Source organism: Ranitomeya imitator, chromosome 9, assembly GCF_032444005.1.
Source record: "Ranitomeya imitator isolate aRanImi1 chromosome 9, aRanImi1.pri, whole genome shotgun sequence".
NCBI classification, from domain to species: domain Eukaryota; kingdom Metazoa; phylum Chordata; class Amphibia; order Anura; family Dendrobatidae; genus Ranitomeya; species Ranitomeya imitator.
This window is the reverse complement of record NC_091290.1, coordinates 151,368,558-151,393,762: the sequence shown is the minus strand read 5'-3', so window position 1 is coordinate 151,393,762 and position 25,205 is coordinate 151,368,558. Positions and strand designations below refer to the sequence as shown.

Here is a 25,205-nt window from a genome sequence, read left to right as displayed (position 1 = left end):
AAAAACGGCGTTCTGCAAAACCAGAAGTCACGGTGCACTGCAAAAACAAGCTTCCATTGTTTTTGCGGCCCTATTGATTTTCAATGGGGGTCGTGTCCATAAGCCGTGAAAAAGATCGAGCATGCTCAATCTTTTATCACCTCACAGCCATACGGCGCACAGTGAAATTATTGCGGCCCCATAGAAATCTACTGGGGCCGCAAAACATTGGTATGTGTAAAAGAAACCTTATACTCAGCTTTACAGGTGGTCACTGATCAGAGGCGGCTGCTGTATTGTGAAGGGGGTCCGGCCTGACCACCACTGGTATAAATATCACTAAACACGACCCACATTCATTTCATCATCAGGATGGAAGAAACGGCAGCGTCAAGTAAACCAGCATTTTATTTGTAACAGGAAATGTTGCAGCAATTAAGCGATGAGGTATCGTTGTGAATGGACCACAGCAGATCACGAGGTTCCGGGAGGACGGACGCCTCATTTCTTCCACTCGTTCTTGTCGTAGTCCCATTTGGCGGAGAAGCCTTCCACGGGGTTTATCCTCATGTCCAGCATCCTCTTGGTCTGCATGGCGATCCATTCATCAGACAGAGTGTGTGGGATCTCCCCGAAGACTGGAACAGACAGGAAGAGGTTAATTACTTGCTGCTTCCCACGGCATGCATCCATCACATTGTATACACACATGACCCTCGAGAGAAAAAAATCCTACAACTTTTTCAACTCACAGGATCTCGGCTTCTTGTCAATGAATGGGTACATTAGAGAAAAACATTCCAAGAGTCAATACTACTCACAGCTGGAAGTTTGTCACAATGGCACGGAGCCTCACTCACTGCAGGCAGTCCATTATCACAGTGCCCTGGATCTGCGGCCGTCATATCAGCTCTATAGCTCATATGCAGTCACGTCTCCATCCTACCAGATCAGGGGACGTATGTATAGCAATAATAGTCTGTTACCATGGACACACTGGTCTGCGCAGGAGCTGAAAACGGAAGAGCAAGACTCTTTGCAGAGCTCCTTCAGAGATGTGTGACCATATTAGAGCTCGGTCCCACAGTCTGCTGGGGTGAAGTCGGGACACTTATGGCGGCTGTCACTTTATTCTCTGGCCTCCAGAGAATGAGCCTCCGCACCTCTGAGTCGTTACTGGCAAGATATTCCACAGCCTGGACTGACATAAGGTGACAGCAGATCCCCGGGCCAGACATTGCTTTACTGCACTACAAGGGGAACCTGGACCCCCAAAGAAAAAAGACTGGCGGATGATGCATCATTGTGTAATATTAAAGGGAAATCCTATACAAAGAATGGAGGCCGACCGCAGGAAATGATGGAGACCAGGTGCCGGAAGAGTAAACAGTCCACAGAGACGCCCCTGCTCCGTATTTCATTGCTATGTAAGGGCTGGGAGAGTATAGCAAGGCCCTAGATCCCCGGAAAACCGAGCGTAGAGGTAGCCGGCTGCCAATGGGGACTGTAATCCTACATGTTTAACCCTACAGAGGAAGTAGGTGCAGTGGTCAGAGCGTTCACATTCACACCCTCGGCCTGCGCAAGAATTGCCATCTGGGCACATCAGTAGAGACCATACCCCGGGATCGGCCCCAAGGGGAAATCAGGTGCTGCCCCCCAAAGCCTTACATAATCATTCCAGTAATATCTCACTAATGCTGCATGGGAAGAGTTGTGCTGCAGGTCGCTCCAATCCAAATATCACAGATTGGGGGTCTCGTAGGCGGGGGGCGACACTGGAAGTTACACGGCAGTGACCTGTGCGGCCACATGCAAGGACGGGCATCACCCGCTTCTTTCTCACTTACCATATTTCCTCTGCCACAAGATAATGAGGGCAGTGAGGCCGATAAAGACGAGAGTACCACCCAGAACTGTCTTCCACTCGTTTGATCCCTTGTTCATATCAGCGTAGGTCTGGTTGAACTTGATGCGGTACACTGGCGGAAGATATCAAATATTACAATCCTTCAATAAGCAGCCCAGAAATTGCATGAATGTGTGCTCAATGAAACGTAGGCTGCCTCCAAGCGATCCCCCCACAAAGTGCGGGCTGCCTCCAAGTGGCACCCATCTTCTCATGTGTGACAGTAGGTGACATCAACATGAGTTTACATGGGAGTCCCCACTTCAGCCTAGCCACCGAGAATACGGACCCTCCCGACTGTGGGGCACCAAATATGGCAGACTTTACTGTTTAGACGCACCCCTTCTTCTAATCAGAAACTCCCCAGACAGACATCATGGCTGCAGCTACTCACACTGCACCTTCTCCTGAGCGCTTAGAGACACCCACGCTCCCTTTTCTTTGTCTTTTAGAGCCATCAGTTCCGGTGTGAGGTTTTCCAGGAAAGAGACTTCAGGCAGAGGAACGGCGCGGTGGTCATGATATTTGGGGAGGGAGTATTCAGGAAGAGTAACGCTGGCTGCAGAGACAAGAAACACAGCGACATTAGTCCTAGTACATAAACAACGCAGCATGTACTGCAGCCACGATCACCGCACCGGCTGATGTTTTATCTCACACTCCGGTGTCACCGTACAGTTCTGGATTAAAGCCTCGTTGTATGAACACTATACCTGGATTCATAGTTGGGAGAGTAGCGCAGAGCTGAACCGGACGCAGCTACTGCATAATAGCAGGATACATTCACCTTGTTATTCTCGGAGGACAATTGGGGTCTTTTCTGACCCCTTATTTATGTCTATTACAGGCAAAATCTGTCACTTTCCGTAAATAAGTAATTTACTTTACCTGGTGTGAATGTCGCTGTTCTCCTGAATCCGGCATTGCTTTTCTTCTGTTTCTGCTCCTCTTCACTGGTCTCTGTATGCAAATCTTGTCTATTCACCAACTGGGCATGGTGCTAAAAAGACACCTAACGACCATGCCCATTTGGCTTTAAAAAAATACCAGCTTTGCATGCAGGGAGGTGGGGGGCCATATCACAAGAATGGGAGAGGAGCAAGAACAAGAGAAAAACAACCCTGGATCCCGGGGAACAGCAGCTTTCACTCCAGGTACAGAGATTACATATTTATGGCGACAGATGTTACTTACGGGTCACTTTTGTCTTGAGACATGGTAGGGTTACCAGCTGTCAATCCCCCACATATGTGGTGATCAGAGGCGACCCCCTGGCCTTCAGTGACATCAGCGCTACCCATGACATTACCAGACAAGCAATGAATAACCTTGGACTGTGACGGACAACACGTACCATGACCCTGCAGGCAAGCGGAGGTAGACAGGGCTCTCCTCCCAACCAGGCTGAGCACTCGTGAAGACAGCATTCTGGAGGAGCGAGAGAGCGAGAGATCACCAGTTATTACACGTGCTGGACTAAGACATGATCTCACAGATGTATTACAACTCCTATCATCTGGCATCTCCCAAACTGCTGGATTATCGGTGACCCTGTCCTATCAGATGTGCAGATGGCTGACCACCACCCGCAGACTTCATGATCAGGAGCTGCCAAGTGCCTTATCTAGCAAGTGAATCAGTGTCCATCTCACTCAGGACTTTTAACCAACAAATAAAGCTGCACACTGTAGCGCTAGAGCCTGCAAGCATGACATATATGAAATATGAATTGCATTACTACTCTACAAAGTTAGGAACATTGAGAATACTCAGCACCGGATCCTACGTTCTCATATAAGTGTAGGCTTTAGCCTAAGGGTACCGTCACACAGTGGCATTTTGATCGCTACGACGGCACGATTCGTGACGTTCCAGCGATATATTCGTGATGTTCCAGCGATATAGTTACGATCTCGCTGTGTCTGACACGCTCCTGCGATCAGGGACCCCGCTGAGAATCGTACATCGTAGCAGATCGTTTGAAACTTTCTTTCGTCGTCTAGTGTCCCGCTGTGGCGGCATGATCGCATGGTGTAACAAACGTGTGCACGATATACGATGTGCGCATAGTAACCAACGGCTTCTACATCGCACATACGTCATGAAATTATCGCTCCAGCGTCGTACATTGCAAAGTGTGACAGCAGTCGACGACGCTGGAGCGATATTGTTACGATGTTGGAGCGTCACGGATCGTGCCGTCGTAGCGATCAAAATGCCACTGTGTGACGGTACCCTAAGAGAGGATTCACATAGCCACATTCCCAGCAACAAGAATCACCTTATCGCGGCTGCCGGGTACTCATGGATTAGCCAATTTATGCACTAAGTATTCTCAATCTAACTTTCTAGAGAAGTAATGGAAATCAATTTTCATGTCTGCATGCTATAGCACTAGAGTGCGGCATTATTTGTTAGTAACAGAGTGATCAATATTCTTAGCAATTATCTGTACACATTTCTGTTTGGATGTGCCAGTCAGTCTTTTTATATCACAGGACTATTGTCATATTCCAGGAACCCCGACCCTCATGCTGTACAGCCCACACAGTGACAATGCAGAGCGGTGACAGGAGCCGGGGCCACGTCTCTGTACACAATGCTCCATCATAAGGACGACCTGCAGGAGCGGCCGGCTCCAGACGGCAGAAGGTCACCTAATCTGCAAGGTCGTGGTGCCTTTCACAGGTCAGAATACCGAGCGAAGCCCAGACAGGATCAGAGGGTCCCCAATTATTACACGACCCCCATAGACTCAGCTCATCACTGGATCAGAGGGGAGCGGTCACTGCCTCTTTAAGGCGCTACACAGTAACGATTTTATTTCTCTGACGCTTATTACTCAACCATGAGATATACCACAGGGAGGAGAAGAGGAAGTGACCGCGGCATCGACAGTCACCAGCGCAGCATCAGTGGTGTGCAGCAGTCATCTAAAGACTTCTCAGCGAGCTGACACTGAATAACTTCTGTCGGTACTCCCGTCCACGCCCTTGTCCGCACCCCTGAACTCCCATCCACGCTTCCGTCCGCACCCCCGTCCTCCCATCCACACCCCCATCCTGCCATCCGCACCCCGTCCTCCTGTCCGCACCCCCTCACCATCTGCACCCCCGTACCATCTGCACCCCCTTTCTCCAGCCCGCACCCCCGTCCTCCAGCCCGCACCCCCGTCCTCCAGCCCGCACCCCCGTCCTCCAGCCCGCACCCCCGTCCTCCAGCCCGCACCCCCGTCCTCCAGCCCGCACCCCCGTCCTCCAGCCCGCACCCCCGTCCTCCAGCCCGCACCCCCGTCCTCCAGCCCGCACCCCCGTCCTGCCGCCTGCACCCCCATCCTCCAGTCCACACCCCTGCACCCCCATCCGCACCCCCGTCCTCCAGTCCGCACCCCTGCACCCCCAGTCCGCACGCCCGTCCTCCAGTCCGCACCCCTATCCTGCCATCCGCACCCCCGTCCTCCAGTCCGCACCCCCAGTCCGCACCCCTATCCTGCCATCCGCACCCCCGTCCTCCAGTCCGCACCCCTGCACCCCCATCCTCCAGTCCGCACCCCTGCACCCCCATCCGCACCCCCGTCCTCCAGTCCGCACCCCCAGTCCGCACCCCCGTCCTCCAGTCCGCACCACTGCACCCCCAGTCCGCACCCCCGTCCCCCAGTCCGCACCCCCGTCCTGCCTTCCGCACCCCCGTCCCGCAGTCCGCACCCCCGTCCTGCAGTCCGCACCCCCGTCCCCCAGTCCGCACCCCTGCACCCCCGTCCCGCCTTCCGCACCCCCTCACCATCTGCACCCCCGTCCTCCAGTCCGCACCCCCTCACCATCTGCACCCCCGTTCTCCAGTCCGCACCCCCTCACCATCTGCACCCCCGTCCTCCAGTCCGCACCCCCTCACCATCTGCACCCCCGTCCTCCAGTCCGCACCCCCTCACCATCTGCACCCCCGTTCTCCAGCCCGCACCCCCGTCCTCCAGCCCGCACCCCCGTCCTCCAGCCCGCACCCCCGTCCTCCAGCCCGCACCCCTGCACCCCCATCCGCACCCCCATCCTCCAGCCCGCACCCCTGCACCCCCAGTCCGCACGCCCGTCCTCCAGTCCGCACCCCTATCCTGCCATCCGCACCCCCGTCCTCCAGTCCGCACCCCTATCCTGCCATCCGCACCCCCGTCCTCCAGTCCGCACCCCCAGTCCGCACCCCCGTCCTCCAGTCCGCACCCCTGCACCCCCGTCCCGCAGTCCGCACCCCCGTCCCGCAGTCCGCACCCCCGTCCCGCAGTCCGCACCCCCGTCCCGCAGTCCGCACCCCCGTCCCGCAGTCCGCACCCCCGTCCCGCAGTCCGCACCCCCGTCCCGCAGTCCGCACCCCCGTCCCGCAGTCCGCACCCCCGTCCCGCAGTCCGCACCCCCGTCCCGCAGTCCGCACCCCCGTCCCGCAGTCCGCACCCCCGTCCCGCAGTCCGCACCCCCGTCCCGCAGTCCGCACCCCCGTCCTCCAGTCCGCACCCCCGTCCCCCAGTCCGCACCCCCGTCCTCCAGTCCGCACCCCTGCACCCCCAGTCCGCACCCCTGCACCCCCGTCCTGCCTTCCGCACCCCCGTCCTGCCGCCTGCACCCCCGTCCTCCAGTCCGCACCCCCGTCCTGCCGCCTGCACCCCTGTCCTCCAGTCCCCACCCCCGTCCTGCCGCCTGCACCCCCGTCCCCCAGTCCGCACCCCTGCACCCCCAGTCCGCACACCTGCACCCCCATCCTGCCTTCCGCACCCCCGTCCTGCCGCCTGCACCCCCGTCCCCCAGTCCGCACCCCCGTCCTGCCGCCTGCACCCCCGTCCTGCCGCCTGCACCCCCGTCCTGCCGCCTGCACCCCCGTCCCCCAGTCCGCACCCCCGTCCCCCAGTCCGCACCCCTGCACCCCCAGTCCGCACGCACCCCCGTCCTGCTGCCTGCACCCCCGTCCTGCCGCCTGCACCCCCGTCCCCCAGTCCGCACCCCTGCACCCCCAGTCCGCACGCACCCCCTCGCTGATTTATGGCCACAAAGTGACATTTCTCATCAACACAGTTGCAAGAAAAAAAAAATTCTGAATATTTTTATCCACAAACACACAAAAAAGAAATGTCCCCCAAGGACAAGCCTTTCAATGTACCAGGGGCACTACAGCTCCCAGCACGCCGCCCACCCGGGAGTGCTGTGAGTCCCCAGCCCCCCAATGACGGGGGTATGTAAGTAAGTAGCTGACGGAACATATACACCGGACACATCCGCACTCACCTCACCGCCTGCCAAGAACAGAGAGGACACCGGAACCAGCGAGACGGGAGTCAGGACACGGAGCAGGCGCCGCCCACTGCCGCAATGCACGCTGGGACGCCCTGGAGGACTGCACACATAGACCCGCCCCTCAGTCTCGCACAGCCTATCAGCGGGTGAGCGCGGTGTGACGTGCCCGGGGGCGGCGCTCTTCTCGGGGGTCACCAGCGCATGTACAGCGCTGCCCACACATCACAGGCATCACCCTGCCCGGAGTAACAATGGCGGCCGCAGACCGCCTCACTACCACGTGATCGGAATCACTTTACGTCAGTGTTGCGCGCACGGCCGCCGGCTCCTCGCTTTCCGGCTGTGTGAAGATTACTCGCGGTGACAGACTGTGCAGACCCGGCGGAGAGCACCGGGAGCAGCCTGGAGGTGAGGAGACGCCGTGCGGGAGTACCGCTGCTGCCTGTCCTCTCCTCCCCGAGCCGACCACTCACCAACAGGACGTCCTCCCCGGTGACAGCGGCTGAGGGGTTAAACTCTTCAAGGGGTCTGCACCTAATCTGTGATCCCAGCGGCCACTTACCGGCCCCGCACTGTCTGCCGGGAACTCCTGGCCTTCTTCTATTCTTTGCACTTTCCGGGCTGTCAGCTGTAGTTTTATCAGCAGGAGATGATCGCTAGAGGACTAGTAACCGGCTGCCAGGGCCTCCTCCATAATCATGACCCCTGGATAACCCACCACTGACTGCCAGCTGACTCTCCATACACTGTGCATAGGCAGAAAGCTGTCAGTCATTGGTGGGGTCGTGATCATGGAGGACGACCTGGCCGGAGACAACCAGTCCGGTAGTGATAAACTGCAGCCCAGTAAGTGACGCATCGCTGGAATCAGGGTCTCTGCACAGAAGTCCCATTATCTCTCTCCTTCCCCACAGAGAAGATGCCGGTGTTCAAGCTGACGACACAAGCGTACTGCAAGATGATGCTGCACGGCGCCAAGCACCCGGCCTGCGCTGTGAACGGCGTGTTGGTGGCTGAGAGGCAGAAGCGTAAAGAGGCTCCGCAGCAGCAGGTCCTGTTCGTGGACTGCATCCCGCTCTTCCATGGCACCATCGCCCTGTCCCCGGTGCTGGAGGTGGCGCTGACCCTGGTAAGAAGCAAACGGAGCCGCTCCTCCCTGCGGGACAGTGTGTCAGTAAGGTAGAGCGCGTTACTGACACACTGTAACAACCCTCCGCTCTCCTAGGGGAGGAGGGCTTCACTGGATTTGCGCAATAAATGTATTTCATTTCTTTTTTGCACGGGATCTAACAGTATGAAGAGATTACCCCCCCCCCAAACAATAAGAACCTATTATACTTCATTGGGGGAAACCACGGTATCAGATCAGGGGGCCATTAGGTGCGTTACACAGTGTATATGTATAGATAGATAGTACAGACCAAAAGTTTGGACACACCTTCTCATATAAAGCTTTTTCTGTATTTTCATGACTATGAAAATAGTAAATTCACACTGAAGGCATGAAAACTATGAATTATCACATGTGGAATTATATACTTAACAAAAAAGTGTGAAACAACTGAAAATATGTCTTATATTCTAGGTTCTTCAAAGTAGCCACCTTTTGCTTTGATGACTGCTTTGCACACTCTTGGCATTCTCTTGATGAGCTTCAATAGGTAGTCACCGAGAATGGTCTTCCAACAATCTTGAAGGAGTTCCCAGAGATGCTTAGCACTTGTTGGCCCTTTTGCCTTCACTCTGCGGTCCAGCTCACCCCAAACCATCTGGCGTAGCCCCCATCACTCTCCTTCTTGGTCAAATAGCCCTTACACAGCCTGGAGGTGTTTGGGATCATTGTCCTGTTGAAAAATAAATGATGATCCAACTAAATGCAAACCGGATGGAATAGCATGCCGCTGCAAGATGCTGTGGTAGCCATGCTGGTTCAGTATGCCTTCAATTTTGAATAAATCCCCAGCAGTGTCACCAGCAAAGCCCCCCCACACCATCACACCTCCTCCTCCATGCTTCACGGTGGGCACCAGGCATGTAGAGTCCGTCCGTTCACCTTTTCTGCGTTGCACAAAGACACGGTGGTTGGAACCAAAGATCTCAAATTTGGACTCATCAGACCAAAGCACAGATTTCCACTGGTCTAATGTCCATTCCTTGTGTTCTTTAGCCCAAACAAGTCTCTTCTGCTTGTTGCCTGTCCTTAGCAGTGGTTTCCTGGCAGCTATTTTACCATGAAGGCCTGCTGCACAAAGTCTCCTCTTAACAGTTGTTGTAGAGATGTGTCTGCTGCTAGAACTCTGTGTGGCATTGACCTGGTCTCTAATCTGAGCTGCTGTTAACCTGCGATTTCTGAGGCTGGTGACTCGGATAAACTTATCCTCAGAAGCAGAGGTGACTCTTGGTCTTCCTTTCCTGGGGCGGTCATCATGTGAGCCAGTTTCTTTGTAGCACTTGATGGTTTTTGCCAATGCACTTGGGGACACTTTCAAAGTTTTCCCAATTTTTTGGACTGACTGACCTTCATTTCTTAAAGTAATGATGACCACTCGTTTTCCTTTACTTAGCTGCTTTTTTTCTTGCCATGATACAAATACTAACAGTCTATTCAGTAGGACTATCAGCTGTGTATCCACCAGACTTCTGCTCAACACAACTGATGGTCCCAACCCCATTTATAAGGCAAGAAATCCCACTTATTAAACCTGACAGGGCACACCTGTGAAGTGAGAAGCATTCCCGGTGACTACCTCTTGACGCTCATCAAGAGAATGCCAAGAGTGTACAAAGCAGTCATCAACGCAAAAGGTGGCTACTTTGAAGAACCTAAAATATAAGACATAATTTCAGTTGTTTCACACTTTTTTGTTAAGTATATAATTCCACATGTGTTAATTCATAGTTTTGATGCTTTTAGTTTGAATGTACAATTTTCATAGTCATGAAAATACAGAAAAATGCTTCCAAACGTTTGGTCTGTACTGTACTGAGATATATATATATATATATACTATTCAACCCGTTCTATTCCCGGGTGGTGAGCATTTATATTGGTATGTTCTGCTTCCATCCTGCGCCCTCATCCTGTTTTGTGCGCCTCCATCTTGTCATGTGCTACTCCCATCCATATGCCCTGTATGCTGCCCCATAAATGTTGACGGCCCCCATAAGATGCTTCATAGTATAATATGCCCCGTATGCCGCTGCGATTTAAAAAAAAAAAAAAAAAAAAAAAAATGACATGCTCACCTCTCATCACTGGGTGCTGGGGGCCCGAGCAGGCAGAGACTCCGGCCCACTATATGGGGGTCAGGTGCCGGTGTCACCGCTGGCTCAGGCCCCCGGCACTTGCGATATTCACCTGTCACTGTTCCACCGCTGCGCACCGCTCCGTCTTCCGGGTCCTCTGGCTGTGACTGTTCAGGCAGAGGGTGGTGCTCGCACTGTGCACGCATTAAGCACGTCATTGCGCCCTCTGACCTGAGTGTCACTGCAGAGGACGTGGGAGACAGAGCGGCGGTGGAACATGGACAGGTGAATATAGTGTACTCACCCCATCCTGGCACATCCCTGCTTCTCCGTCGGACATCACGGCATGTGTTCAGTGCTTACGCATATCGCTATCTCCTGGGCTGCGTCACTCTGTGGGTCCAGACTGCGCAAGCGTTTGCGCTTGTTGCGCAGTCTATAGAGGGGACGGACAGAGTGACGCTCCCAGCGTTATATATTACTAGATGGTGGCCCGATTCGAACGCATCGGGTATTGTAGAATATGCATGTCCACGTAGTGTATTGCCCAGTCACGTAGTGTATTGCACAGTCACGTAGTGTATTGCCCAGTCACGTAGTGTATTGCCCAGTCACGTAGTGTATTGCCCAGTCACGTAGTGTATTGCCCAGTCACGTAGTGTATTTCCCAGTCACGTAGTGTATTGCCCAGTCACGTAATGTATTGCCCAGTCACGTAGTGTATTGCCCAGTCACGTAGTGTATTGCCCAGTCACGTAGTGTATTGCCCAGTCACGTAGTGTATTGCCCAGTCACGTAGTGTATTGCCCAGTCACGTAGTGTATTGCCCAGTCACGTAGTGTATTGCCCAGTCACGTAATGTATTGCCCAGTCACGTAGTGTATTGCCCAGTCACGTAATGTATTGCCCAGTCACGTAATGTATTGCCCAGTCACGTAGTGTATTTCCCAGTCACGTAGTGTATTTCCCAGTCACGTAGTGTATTTCCCAGTCACGTAGTGTATTTCCCAGTCACGTAGTGTATTTCCCAGTCACGTAGTGTATTTCCCAGTCACGTAGTGTATTGCCCAGACACGTAGTGTATTTCCCAGTCACGTAGTGTATTTCCCAGTCACGTAGTGTATTTCCCAGTCACGTAGTGTATTTCCCAGTCACGTAGTGTATTTCCCAGTCACGTAGTGTATTTCCCAGTCACGTAGTGTATTGCCCAGCCACGTAGTGTATTGCCCAGCCACGTAGTGTATTGCCCAGCCACGTAGTGTATTGCCCAGTCACGTAGTGTATTGCCCAGCCACGTAGTGTATTGCCCAGTCACGTAATGTATTGCCCAGTCACGTAGTGTATTTCCCAGTCACGTAGTGTATTTCCCAGTCACGTAGTGTATTTCCCAGTCACGTAGTGTATTTCCCAGTCACGTAGTGTATTTCCCAGTCACGTAGTGTATTGCCCAGACACGTAGTGTATTGCCCAGTCACGTAGTGTATTTCCCAGTCACGTAGTGTATTTCCCAGTCACGTAGTGTATTGCCCAGACACGTAGTGTATTGCCCAGTCACGTAGTGTATTTCCCAGTCACGTAGTGTATTGCCCAGCCACGTAGTGTATTGCCCAGCCACGTAGTGTATTGCCCAGCCACGTAGTGTATTGCCCAGTCACGTAGTGTATTGCCCAGCCACGTAGTGTATTGCCCAGTCACGTAGTGTATTGCCCAGCCACGTAGTGTATTGCCCAGCCACGTAGTGTATTGCCCAGTCACGTAGTGTATTGCCCAGCCACGTAGTGTATTGCCCAGTCACGTAGTGTATTGCCCAGTCACGTAGTGTATTTCCCAGCCACGTAGTGTATTGCCCAGTCACGTAGTGTATTGCCCAGTCACGTAGTGTATTGCCCAGTCACGTAGTGTATTGCCCAGTCACGTAGTGTATTGCCCAGTCACGTAGTGTATTGCCCAGTCACGTAGTGTATTGCCCAGCCACGTAGTGTATTGCCCAGCCACGTAGTGTATTGCCCAGCCACGTAGTGTATTTCCCAGTCACGTAGTGTATTGCCCAGTCACGTAATGTATTTCCCAGTCACGTAGTGTATTGCCCAGCCACGTAGTGTATTGCCCAGCCACGTAGTGTATTGCCCTGCCATGTAGTATGTTGCCCAGCCACGTAGTGTACAGCACAGAGCCACGTAGTATATTGCCCAGCCACGTATGTCACAGGTTAAAAAATAAACATATACTCACCTTCCGAGGGCCCCTTGTAGTTCGGTCACATGACCGCGACATCATCACAGGCCCTGCGCGCCTGCACGAGAAGGACCTGCCATGACGTTACGTTCATGTGATCGGGACGTCATCACAGGGCCTGCGCGAGAAGGACCTGTGATGACATCGCAGTCACATGACCGTGACGTCATGGCAGGTCCTTCTCGCGCAGGGCCTGTGATGATGTCGCGGTCACATGACCGTGACGTCATGGCAGGTCCTTCTCCCATACACGGCAGCGGAACCTGCCACTTGCATGGAGCGGTCACCGGAGCGTCACGAAAGGTGAATATATAATGATTTTTTTTTTTTTTTTATTATTTTTAACCGATGTTTTTACTATTGAGGCTGCATAGGCAGCCTCAATAGTAAAAACTTGGTCACACAGGGTTAATGGCAGCGGTAACGGAGTGAGTTACCCGCGGCATAACGCGGTCCGCTTCCGCTGGCATTAACCCTGTGTGAGCGGTGACTGCGGGGAGTACGGAGCGGGCGCTGACTGCAGGGGAGGGACTAATCGGACTGTGGCCGTCGCTGATTGGTCGTGGCAGCCATGACATGCAGCTGGCGAAACCAATCAGCGACTTGGATTCCATGACAGACAGACGCCTCGACCAATGAATATCCGGGACAGACGGAAGTGACCCTTAGACAATTATATAGTAGATTATTATTATTTATATTTTTTCCTGTAGTAACATCAGAAGATTATGGTCTTTTCATGGGGGGTTGTAGTATTAGTTGTCACACACCCCGTCTCAGTGTGGTGTTCTCGCTGAATCGCTTTGTTGCCATGTTCTTTCACAGATCGACACGTGGTGTAAAGAGAACAGTTACGTGATCGCCGGCTACTATCAAGGGAACGAGCGGCTGAAAGACAACAGGTCAGTGCTGCGCCAGATCCGCCACGCTCTGAGATGCCGCAGCCGGTCACATGACTGATACTGTACGATGACCAGTAAAAGTTTGGGCACCCCTGGTCAAAATTACTGTTAAGCAAGTTGAAAATGAAATGATCTCTAAAGTGCCTAAAGTTACGGGTGACATGTTTCCTTTGTGTTTTAGGTAATAAAAAAAATCTTCTTTCACATTTTAAAATTGCAAAAAGATATTGGGCCGATGCACAAATTTGGGCACCCTGCATGGTTAGTACATGGTAGCCCCCCCTTTTGCAGGTATCACAACTTGTAAACACATTTTGTGGCTAACAAGGGTCTTTCAGTTCCTGTTTGATGCATTTTCATCTACTCTTCCTTGGAGAATTCCTCCAGTTCTGTGAGATTCCTGGGCTGCCTTGCATCCTCTGCTATTTTGAGGTCTAGCCACATATTTTCAATGATATTCAGGTCAGGGGACTGTGAGGGCCATTGTAAAATCTTCAGTTTGCTCCTTATGAGGTCGTCTATTGTGGATTGTGACGTGTGTTTAGGATCATTCTCCATTTGTACGATACGATACTTTATTGATCCCGGGGGAAATTACAGTATTACAGCAGCAATACAAACAGCATAACATAAAATATTAGGACACAAATCTTGCACAAGTATACCAACATTACATAACAAATGTGGGTGGCTCAGGTGTATAATTGACATTAGTACACCAGCAGTCAGCCATTGTTGTCTACCACCCTTAGGACATTATTATACATCCCCATAGCAGTAGGTACAAACGATTTCCTGAATTTCTCCTTCTTACACATGTGTAGCAGCCAACATCCTCTTCTTTTTTCACCTTCAGCTTTTTCTACAGATGGTGTTAAGTTTGCTTCAAGAATTAGTTTAAATTTAATTGAATCCATTCTTTCCCCTCTACCCGTGAAATGTTCCCCGCGCCATTGGCTGCAGCACCCCCCCAAAGCATGATTGCCTTAAGGTTGGCGAGATTTTTTTTTTCGTGAAATCCTGTGTCCTTTTTTTCCCCCTCACATACCTGTGATTATTGTGGCCAGAAAGTTCTATTTTACCCTGATCATTGCACAGAACTAGTTTTCAAAATGCATCAGGCTTATTTAGATGTTCATTTGCTTATTTCTGATGCTAAATTTAATGGTGAGGACGCAGGAGAGGTTCTCTTCTGATGACTCTTCCATGAAGGCTGTATTTGTGCAGGTGTCTCTGAACAGTAGAACAATGTATCCCAGCTCCAGAGTCAAATCTAACAGGCTAATTAAGTGCTGAAATCTTGGTCAAAGTTATCTGACCACAAATCTCCAAGGGTGCTCAAACTTTTTCTCTTTGTAATTTTTAAAATGGAAAAAATTACAATATATATATATTTTTTTTGTTTGTCCAAAATACAAAGGAAATGTCATCTGTAATTTTAGGCTTTCTTAGAGATTTCATTTAATCTTCAGCTTGCTTAGTTATTCACAATAACAGTAACTTTGACCAGGGGTGCACAAACTTTTACATGCCACTGTACAACGACTGCCAGTCTATTCACATAAGTGACACTTGGGCAAAACAATTGTCTCCTATCACTGTAAACCGTGTATTATACCACTACAGACTAGGATGGAACCTCCATTCTTTACACTGCAGGCCGCATCCAAGATCTGCAAAATAAAGTAAAGAGAAAACGGTTCATGTTACACAGCGACGTGTCTGACGGTGTATATTGGATAGTCGGAGCCTCTGTGACTCGCACCCTGCCCTCCTGGACACATTGTCATGAGGCGCCGCTTATTTCATGGTTGTTTCCGTCCTCTGGTTGATACATTTATTTCTGTGTTTCAGTCTGAACCTGGTCGCCGAGAGAATCGCCTCACGGATCGCAGAGGGGTGCAGCGACGCCGCCTTAATAATGGTACGGAAGTCTGCGTTATCCAGCAGTGCAATATTGGGGCAGCGTCTTATTCGGGGGGCTCCTCTGGAGTATTGTATGGCGCTGGGGAGCAGCTTGACAGTGCGAGAGCAGAGGGGTATAATATGGGGCGGAAGTGGCCGGTAGTGAGATCCTACATGGAGGGGGAGAGCAATTGTTACATAAAAGGTGGGGCCGGCGGGTGCGGGCAGCGCTGGGGGGCCGGTCGGTGCGGGCAGCGCTGGGGGGCCAGTCGGTGCGGGCAGCGCTGGGGGGCCAGTCGGTGCGGGCAGCGCTGGGGGGCCAGTCGGTGCGGGCAGCGCTGGGGGGCCAGTCGGTGCGGGCAGCGCTGGGGGGCCAGTCGGTGCGGGCAGCGCTGGGGGGCCGGTCGGTGCGGGCAGCGCTGGGGGGCCGGTCGGTGCGGGCAGCGCTGGGGGGCCGGTCGGTGCGGGCAGCGCTGGGGGGCCGGTCGGTGCGGGCAGCGCTGGGGGGCCGGTCGGTGCGGGCAGCGCTGGGGGGCCGGTCGGTGCGGGCAGCGCTGGGGGGCCGGTCGGTGCGGGCAGCGCTGGGGGGCCGGTCGGTGCGGGCAGCGCTGGGGGGCCGGTCGGTGCGGGCAGCGCTGGGGGGCCAGTCGGTGAGGGCAGTGCTAGGGGGCAGGTCGGTGCGGCCAGCTCTGAGGGGCCGGTCGGTGCGTGCAGCGGTTACTGTTATATAATGGAACGGCAGCTTGTGAATTCCTTGGAGGTCGTATCCCATCGGGGTCTCTTTATTTTTGGTGGAGCAGCGCCCCCCGGTGGCCGCAGGTGTCCTCTGCATTAATGCCGCTTCTTCTGTCATGTGTCCTGCAGGTGGATAACTCCAAATTCTCCGTGGATTGTATCCTCCCTTCCATCCACATGTACGAGAACCATGACAGCAGGTGGAAAGCGAGAGACCCCCACGAGTGAGTATCCACTGGAGGGGCCGCACTAGGGGCCCTCGCAGATCCTGCTGCTTCGCCATCAGTGATTGTATAATTATTTATTGAAAACGATCTGAGAAAATGGCTAAAAACCATTAAAATAAAAAAAAAAAATCTGCGAAACTGCTCCCAATAATCAGAGCGAAGAGGCAACGATTGGGGCAGGTGCAATGAGTCGGGTGATAGAAGCCGGGGGTGACGTCTGTAGCTATGCGTGCGATACAGTACAGATCGGAGCATAACAGTAGAGAAATAAGAAAGTGTCAGTGTCCATAATACGGAGAATGGCAGGACGTGCGTCCGGACACCGGGAGGGAGAGCACCGGCCGCGCCAAAGTCACCGTTCTTCTGCTGCCGCCGCCTCATACCTGGAGATACATCAGACCCAGGAGTGGTGTAACAAACAACATATCGGTCTGTGTGTGTATGTGTGTGTGTGTGTATATATATATATATATATATATATATATATATATAATGTATCGACTGCTCCGCCCGGGTCATCCAAACAATCCCGCAAAGTCCACCAATAACTGGGCATGACATGTGGGCGCCAGGACAGGTGCTGCAGCCATCATGTCTGTTTTCTGCCACCCAAGGGATGCGTGACCCGAACAGGAGGAGCAATTCAATAGTGGCCACATTAGAAACATGGAGCAACATTATTAGCGCATATGCACAAAGCAGCGAAACAATAGTGGTGATACCGGCCCATGCGCAGAGATGGCGGGTAACAGAGATGCACGCCTATAAAGATGAATCCATACATCAGAGTGGTAGCCGGACGGTTGCACATGCTCCTGCGTGCCATGATGAGAGGAGGATTTGTTCTTCTGTGGCTAGAGTTGAATATAGCACTGATAAGTGGAGCTGACACATACACCGCCTGTAATAATGTGTATCAATTACATAGGAATGTCAGAGTATAAATGCAGACACCAGAGGGTCGAATGTTCCCCCTGTCCTCTGTGCAGCCTTACCTGGAGAGCTGGGTGACCTCCCACATCCTGTACTGATACTGGGGGGTGTATCGCTGTGCAGCCGTGTCTGCACCCTGGAGAGCTGGGTGACCTCCCACATCCTGTACTGATACTGGGGGTGTATCGCTGTGCAGCCGTGTCTGCACCCTGGAGAGCTGGGTGACCTCCCACATCCTGTACTGATACTGGGGGTGTATCGCTGTGCAGCCATATCTGCACCCTGGAGAGCTGGGTGACCTCCCACATCCTGTACTGATACTGGGGGGTGTATCGCTGTGCAGCCGTGTCTGCACCCTGGAGAGCTGGGTGACCTCCCACATCCTGTACTGATACTGGGGGTGTATCACTGTGCAGCCATATCTGCACCCTGGAGAGCTGGGTGACCTCCCACATCCTGTACTGATACTGGGGGTGTATCACTGTGCAGCCATATCTGCACCCTGGAGAGCTGGGTGACCTCCCACATCCTGTACTGATACTGGGGGTGTATCACTGTGCAGCCATATCTGCACCCTGGAGAGCTGGGTGACCTCCCACATCCTGTACTGATACTGGGGGTGTATCACTGTGCAGCCATATCTGCACCCTGGAGAGCTGGGTGACCTCCCACATCCTGTACTGATACTGGGGGTGTATCACTGTGCAGCCATATCTGCACCCTGGAGAGCTGGGTGACCTCCCACATCCTGTACTGATACTGGGGGTGTATCACTGTGCAGCCATATCTGCACCCTGGAGAGCTGGGTGACCTCCCACATCCTGTACTGATACTGGGGGTGTATCGCTGTGCAGCCATATCTGCACCCTGGAGAGCTGGGTGACCTCCCACATCCTGTACTGATACTGGGGGTGTATCACTGTGCAGCCATATCTGCACCCTGGAGAGCTGGGTGACCTCCCACATCCTGTACTGATACTGGGGGTGTATCACTGTGCAGCCGTGTCTGGGACGCTCAGGTGGCCATATTGCCTGTCACTATAAGGCGTTGTCAGGTGACGGGGGTGTTGGGGTGCTGTCTCATGCGTTGAGGCTTGTTCTCGTGTCTCCCCAGAGACGTCTTTGAAGACTGGCCGGAAGCTCAGCGGATCACCGCTTCTCTCATGGACAGCCGCTCATATGAAGCCCTGGTGGATTTCGACAGCCACCTAGACGACTTGCGTAACGACTGGGCCAACCCCGAAATTAACAAGTCCATCATCCATCTATGCTAAGGTCAGAGGAGCCGCCGCCGGCCCACGCTGTGCAAGATGACCGCCGAATGTAGAGTGTGGAGACCACCATCCCTGCTGCCGGCGGGGTCCTACCTGTGAGCAGACAGATTATCGGTTCCAATGCAGGGATGGGAATCCTGAGCGGCGGGTGCCCCCGAGTGCTGTCCGTCCACCACCCAGAGGCTGGCGCTGAAGCCCCCCGATACTGCAGCCCCCTGCCGCCCGGTTCTGCAGCCCCTCGCTGCCCGGTTCTGCAGCCCACCCACCGCCCAGTACTGTAGCCCCCCACCGCCCGGTTCTGCAGCCCCTCGCTGCCCGGTTCTGCAGCCCACCCACCGCCCAGTACTGTAGCCCCCCACCGCCCGGTTCTGCAGACCCCGCCGCCTTGTCTATATTGTAGTTTTTGTTTCTATTAACAGATAATTAATTGTATTAAATCTGCAGAAGACGAGCGTGGTGGAGAAGTTCAGCGCAGGCTGCCGGCGCCGCGCGCTTCTTGTACCATCACAGGAGGCGTCTGTAATGGCTGCTGTATGTATAAACCTTTCGTACAGGTGGGGACATGATGTGATCGCTGTGCCACCGCTGCTGCCAGTCACTGACTAGTTGCGTCTGTCCCCCGGCTCGGAGCCCCTCGCCTCCTCCTCGTCTCACACTGAAGCTCTGATTTCTGCCGTCGGACTTTGCACGTTAATTTGGAGATTTTATATTTTCATGTTTTCTCTTTCTCGTTGTGTTTGTTTGAAGAAAATGAATAAAGATTTACAAAATTCTGGAATTTCTGCACTTCTGTGTCAGATCGTAAACTGCAGACATCTCTCTTTACAGCTTGCTGCAAAGAACCTGACACCTTAAAGGTAAACTCCACTTTTAATTTTTGGCGTTCAGTATGGTGCTAATGGAATAATTGAAAGCCTTCAGGTTGCCATGTTGTGGCCACATCTCCGTGTATAATGCAGTCTGTGTCACTCCCGTGACTGAATTGTGAATGCAGCTCTGGAGGTGACTGCAGCTTAATATGAAAAGCGAGAAAGCGGCAGAATAAAACGTTCCGGAGCCGTCCATAGTCTGACCAGGCGGGCGAATGTCCTCTATTGCTCTCTGTTATCAGCCATTCCTGGCTGCATAGAGGCTGATAAGTAATAGCAAGAGCAAAAAATAAGTAACATTGTCCTCTCCTGTTATAACCTCCAGACTGTGGGCCTGAATGGAGGCCGCCATGCTTTACACTGCATGCTGTACCTAGACCACTGGGAAACCCTGTTTGTTAGGGTTATGATGCTGGAGGGTTGTCTGTCCAGTCCCCTGCAGCGCCCCCACAGGAGGAATGAAGCATTACACGAGGTTGTGTGGGGTCTATATAAGGCATCCACACACGCTCTCTTGCAGGGTGGTCCTGTGTTGGGGACACCCACTGTCTGCTCTGATGCAGGGTGGTCCTGTACTGGGGATTCCCGATCTCTGCTCTGATGCCGAGTGGTCCTGTACTGGGGATTCCCGATCTCTGCTCTGATGCCAGGTGGTCCTGTACTGGGGATTCCCGATCTCTGCTCTGATGCCGGGTGGTCCTGTACTGGGGAATCCCGATCTCTGCTCTGATGCAGGGTGGTCCTGTACTAGGGATTCCCGATCTCTGATCTGATGCAGGGTGGTCCTGTACTGGGAAATCCCGATCTCTGCTCTCATGCTGGGTGGTCCTGTACTGGGGATTCCCGATCTCTGCTCTGATGCCGGGTGGTCCTGTACTGGGGATTCCCGATCTCTGCTCTGATGCCGGGTGGTCCTGTACTGGGGATTCCCGATCTCTGCTCTGATGCCGGGTGGTCCTGTACTGGGGATTCCCGATCTCTGCTCTGATGCCGGGTGGTCCTGTACTGGGGATTCCCGATCTCTGCTCTGATGCCGGGTGGTCCTGTACTGGGGATTCCCGATCTCTGCTCTGATGCCGGGTGGTCCTGTACTGGGGATTCCCGATCTCTGCTCTGATGCCGGGTGGTCCTGTACTGGGGATTCCCGATCTCTGCTCTGATGCCGGGTGGTCCTGTACTAGGGATTCCCGATCTCTGCTCTGATGCCGGGTGGTCCTGTACTGGGGATTCCCGATCTCTGCTCTGATGCCGGGTGGTCCTGTACTGGGGATTCCCGATCTCTGCTCTGATGCCGGGTGGTCCTGTACTGGGGATTTCCGATCTCTGCTCTGATGCCGGGTGGTCCTGTACTGGGGATTCCCGATCTCTGCTCTGATGCCGGGTGGTCCTGTACTGGGGGTTTCCGATCTCTGCTCTGATGCCGGGTGGTCCTGTACTAGGGATTCCCGATCTCTGCTCTGATGCCGGGTGGTCCTGTACTGGGGATTCCCGATCTCTGCTCTGATGCCGGGTGGTCCTGTACTGGGGATTCCCGATCTCTGCTCTGATGCCGGGTGGTCCTGTACTGGGGATTCCCGATCTCTGCTCTGATGCCGGGTGGTCCTGTACTAGGGATTCCCGATCTCTGCTCTGATGCCGGGTGGTCCTGTACTGGGGACCCTCCTCTTCTTAATAATTCCCCCCCACCCCACCCAAAGGAGCCAACCTCTTTGTCAGTCTCTTCAGGAAAATGTCAGAACCTGGAATTACCGCTACAGGAAGAAACGTGAATCTTTATCTCCATTCTATTTAATTTTCCAGTAAGTGATCTCCTGGCAGCCGCTGCACACATTCATTACTGAGGCAGTAACTCAATGTCTGCAGAAGAGTGGACCCAGGAAATGCATCGAGAGTAGTGCCTACCTCTTATACAGATTCCTCCCAATCGTGGGGGTCCACTGCCTCCTGTGGGGGATTACACTTAGTTTATTATAATTCAGACTTATGTATCTCTGTATACAGGGAGCTCCCCCTAGTGGTGACTGCAGACAGGATCTTATCATGTATCTCTGTATACAGGGAGCTCCCCCCAGTGGTGACTGCAGACAGGATCTTATCATGTATCTCTGTATACAGGGAGCTCCCCCTAGTGGTGGCTGCAGACAGGATCTTATCATGTATCTCTGTATACAGGGAGCTCCCCCTAGTGGTGTCTGCAGACAGGATCTTATCATGTATCTCTGTATACAGGGAGCTCCCCCTAGTGGTGTCTGCAGACAGGATCTTATCATGTATCTCTGTATACAGGGAGCTCCCTCTAGTGGTGACTGCAGACAGGATCTTATGTATCTCTGTATACAGGGAGCTCCCCCTAGTGGTGACTGCAGACAGGATCTTATCATGTATCTCTGTGTACAGGGAGCTCCTCCTAGTGGTGTCTGCAGACAGGATCTTATCATGTATCTCTGTATACAGGGAGCTCCCCCTAGTGGTGGCTGCAGACAGGATCTTATCATGTATCTCTGTATACAGGGAGCTCCCCCTAGTGGTGACTGCAGACAGGATCTTATCATGTATCTCTGTATACAGGGAGCTCCCCCTAGTGGTGTCTGCAGACAGGATCTTATCATGTATCTCTGTATACAGGGAGCTCCCCCTAGTGGTGTCTGCAGACAGGATCTTATCATGTATCTCTGTATACAGGGAGCTCCCCCTAGTGATGACTGCAGACAGGATCTTATCATGTATCTCTGTATACAGGGAGCTCCCTCTAGTGGTGACTGCAGACAGGATCTTATCATGTATCTCTGTATACAGGGAGCTCCTCCTAGTGGTGTCTGCAGACAGGATCTTATCATGTATCTCTGTATACAGGGAGCTCCCCCTAGTGGTGTCTGCAGACAGGATCTTATCATGTATCTCTGTATACAGGGAGCTCCCCCTAGTGGTGACTGCAGACAGGATCTTATCATGTATCTCTGTATACAGGGAGCTCCCCCTAGTGGTGACTGCAGACAGGATCTTATGATGTGTCTCTGTATACAGGGAGCTCCCCCTAGTGGTGACTGCAGACAGGATCTTATCATGTATCTCTGTATACAGGGAGCTCCCCCTAGTGGTGACTGCAGACAGGATCTTATCATGTGTCTCTGTATACAGGGAGCTCCCCCTAGTGGTGACTGCAGACAGGATCTTATGATGTGTCTCTGTATACAGGGAGCTCCCCCTAGTGGTGACTGCAGACAGGATCTTATCATGTATCTCTATATACAGGGAGCTCCCCCTAGTGGTGGCTGCAGACAGAATCTTATCATGCATCTCTGTATACAGGGAGCTCCCCCTAGTGGTGGCTGCAGACAGGATCTTATCATGTATCTCTGTATACAGGGAGCTCCCCCTAGTGGTGGCTGCAGACAGGATCTTATCATGTATCTCTGTATAGAGGGAGCTCCCCCTAGTGGTGACTGCAGACAGGATCTTATCATATATCTCTGTATACAGGGAGCTCCCCCTAGTGGTGGCTGCAGACAGGATCTTATCATGTATCTCTGTGTACAGGGAGCTCCCCCTAGTGGTGGCTGCAGACAGGATCTTATCATGTATCTCTGTATAGAGGGAGCTCCCCCTAGTGGTGACTGCAGACAGGATCTTATGTATCTCTGTATACAGGGAGCTCCCCCTAGTGGTGACTGCAGACAGGATCTTATCATGTATCTCTGTATACAGGGAGCTCCCCCTAGTGGTGACTGCAGACAGAATCTTATCATGTATCTCTGTATACAGTGAGCTCTCCCTGGTGGTGGCTGCAGATATAATCTTATCATGTATCTCTGTATACAGGGAGCTCCCCCTAGTGGTGACTGCAGACAGAATCTTATCATGTATCTCTGTATACAGGGAGCTCCCCCTAGTGGTGGCTGCAGACAGGATCTTATCATGTATCTGTATACAGGGAGCTCTCCCTAGTGGTGGCTGCAGACAGGATCTTATCATGTATCTCTGTGTACAGGGAGCTCCCCCTAGTGGTGACTGCAGACAGGATCTTATTATGTATCTCTGTATACAGGGAGCTCCCCCTAGTGGTGACTGCAGACAGGATCTTATCATGTATCTCTGTATACAGGGAGCTCCCCCTAGTGGTGACTGCAGACAGGATCTTATCATGTATCTCTGTGTACAGGGAGCTCCCCCTAGTGGTGACTGCAGACAGGATCTTATTATGTATCTCTGTATACAGGGAGCTCCCCCTAGTGGTGACTGCAGACAGGATCTTATTATATACAGTGGGGCAAAAAAGTATTTAGTCAGTCAGCAATAGTGCAAGTTCCACCACTTAAAAAGATGAGAGGCGTCTGTAATTTACATCATAGGTAGACCTCAACTATGGGAGACAAACTGAGAAAAAAAAAATCCAGAAAATCACATTGTCTGTTTTTTTTATCATTTTATTTGCATATTATGGTGGAAAATAAGTATTTGGTCAGAAACAAACAATCAAGATTTCTGGCTCTCACAGACCTGTAACTTCTTCTTTAAGAGTCTCCTCTTTCCTCCACTCATTACCTGTAGTAATGGCACCTGTTTAAACTTGTTATCAGTATAAAAAGACACTTGTGCACACCCTCAAACAGTCTGACTCCAAACTCCACTATGGTGAAGACCAAATTGCTGTCAAAGGACACCAGAAACAAAATTGTAGCCCTGCACCAGGCTGGGAAGACTGAATCTGCAATAGCCAACCAGCTTGGAGTGAAGAAATCAACAGTGGGAACAATAATTAGAAAATGGAAGACATACAAGACCACTGATAATCTCCCTCGATCTGGGGCTCCACGCAAAATCCCACCCCGTGGGGTCAGAATGATCACAAGAACGGTGAGCAAAAATCCCAGAACCACGCGGGGGGACCTAGTGAATGAACTGCAGAGAGCTGGGACCAATGTAACAAGGCCTACCATAAGTAACACACTACGCCACCATGGACTCAGATCCTGCAGTGCCAGACGTGTCCCACTGCTTAAGCCAGTACATGTCCGGGCCCGTCTGAAGTTTGCTAGAGAGCATTTGGATGATCCAGAGGAGTTTTGGGAGAATGTCCTATGGTCTGATGAAACCAAACTGGAACTGTTTGGTAGAAACACAACTTGTCGTGTTTGGAGGAAAAAGAATACTGAGTTGCATCCATCAAACACCATACCTACTGTAAAGCATGGTGGTGGAAACATCATGCTTTGGGGCTGTTTCTCTGCAAAGGGGCCAGGACGACTGATCCGGGTACATGAAAGAATGAATGGGGCCATGTATCGTGAGATTTTGAGTGCAAACCTCCTTCCATCAGCAAGGGCATTGAAGATGAAACGTGGCTGGGTCTTTCAACATGACAATGATCCAAAGCACACCGCCAGGGCAACGAAGGAGTGGCTTCGTAAGAAACATTTCAAGGTCCTGGAGTGGCCTAGCCAGTCTCCAGATCTCAACCCTATAGAAAACCTTTGGAGGGAGTTGAAAGTCCGTGTTGCCAAGCGAAAAGCCAAAAACATCACTGCTCTAGAGGAGATCTGCATGGAGGAATGGGCCAAATACCAACAACAGTGTGTGGCAACCTTGTGAAGACTTACAGAAAACGTTTGACCTCTGTCATTGCCAACAAAGGATATATTACAAAGTATTGAGATGAAATTTAGTTTCTGACCAAATACTTATTTTCCACCATAATATGCAAATAAAATGTTAAAAAAA

The 25,205-nt window shown here is 52.3% G+C and overlaps 2 protein-coding genes across 2 annotated transcripts; one reads left to right on the top strand and one right to left on the bottom strand.

Annotated features, from left to right (window-relative positions):
• Positions 1–369: 369 nt before the first annotated feature.
• COX4I1 (cytochrome c oxidase subunit 4I1) lies at positions 370–7,240 on the bottom strand. Its single transcript, XM_069739433.1, has 5 exons — positions 7,153–7,240; positions 3,243–3,316; positions 2,283–2,447; positions 1,830–1,961; positions 370–617 (listed from the first exon to the last, which is right to left on the bottom strand). The coding sequence occupies exons 2-5, from the start codon at positions 3,313–3,315 to the stop codon at positions 481–483; spliced, it is 507 nt and encodes a 168-aa protein (XP_069595534.1). The 5' UTR covers position 3,316; positions 7,153–7,240; the 3' UTR covers positions 370–480.
• A 190-nt stretch (positions 7,241–7,430) lies between these two features.
• EMC8 (ER membrane protein complex subunit 8) lies at positions 7,431–19,396 on the top strand. Its single transcript, XM_069739432.1, has 7 exons — positions 7,431–7,569; positions 8,076–8,290; positions 13,468–13,544; positions 15,399–15,468; positions 16,314–16,408; positions 18,459–18,619; positions 19,063–19,396. Exons 2-6 carry the CDS (start codon positions 8,081–8,083, stop codon positions 18,616–18,618), a joined length of 612 nt encoding a protein of 203 aa, XP_069595533.1. The 5' UTR covers positions 7,431–7,569; positions 8,076–8,080; the 3' UTR covers position 18,619; positions 19,063–19,396.
• Positions 19,397–25,205: the final 5,809 nt, after the last annotated feature.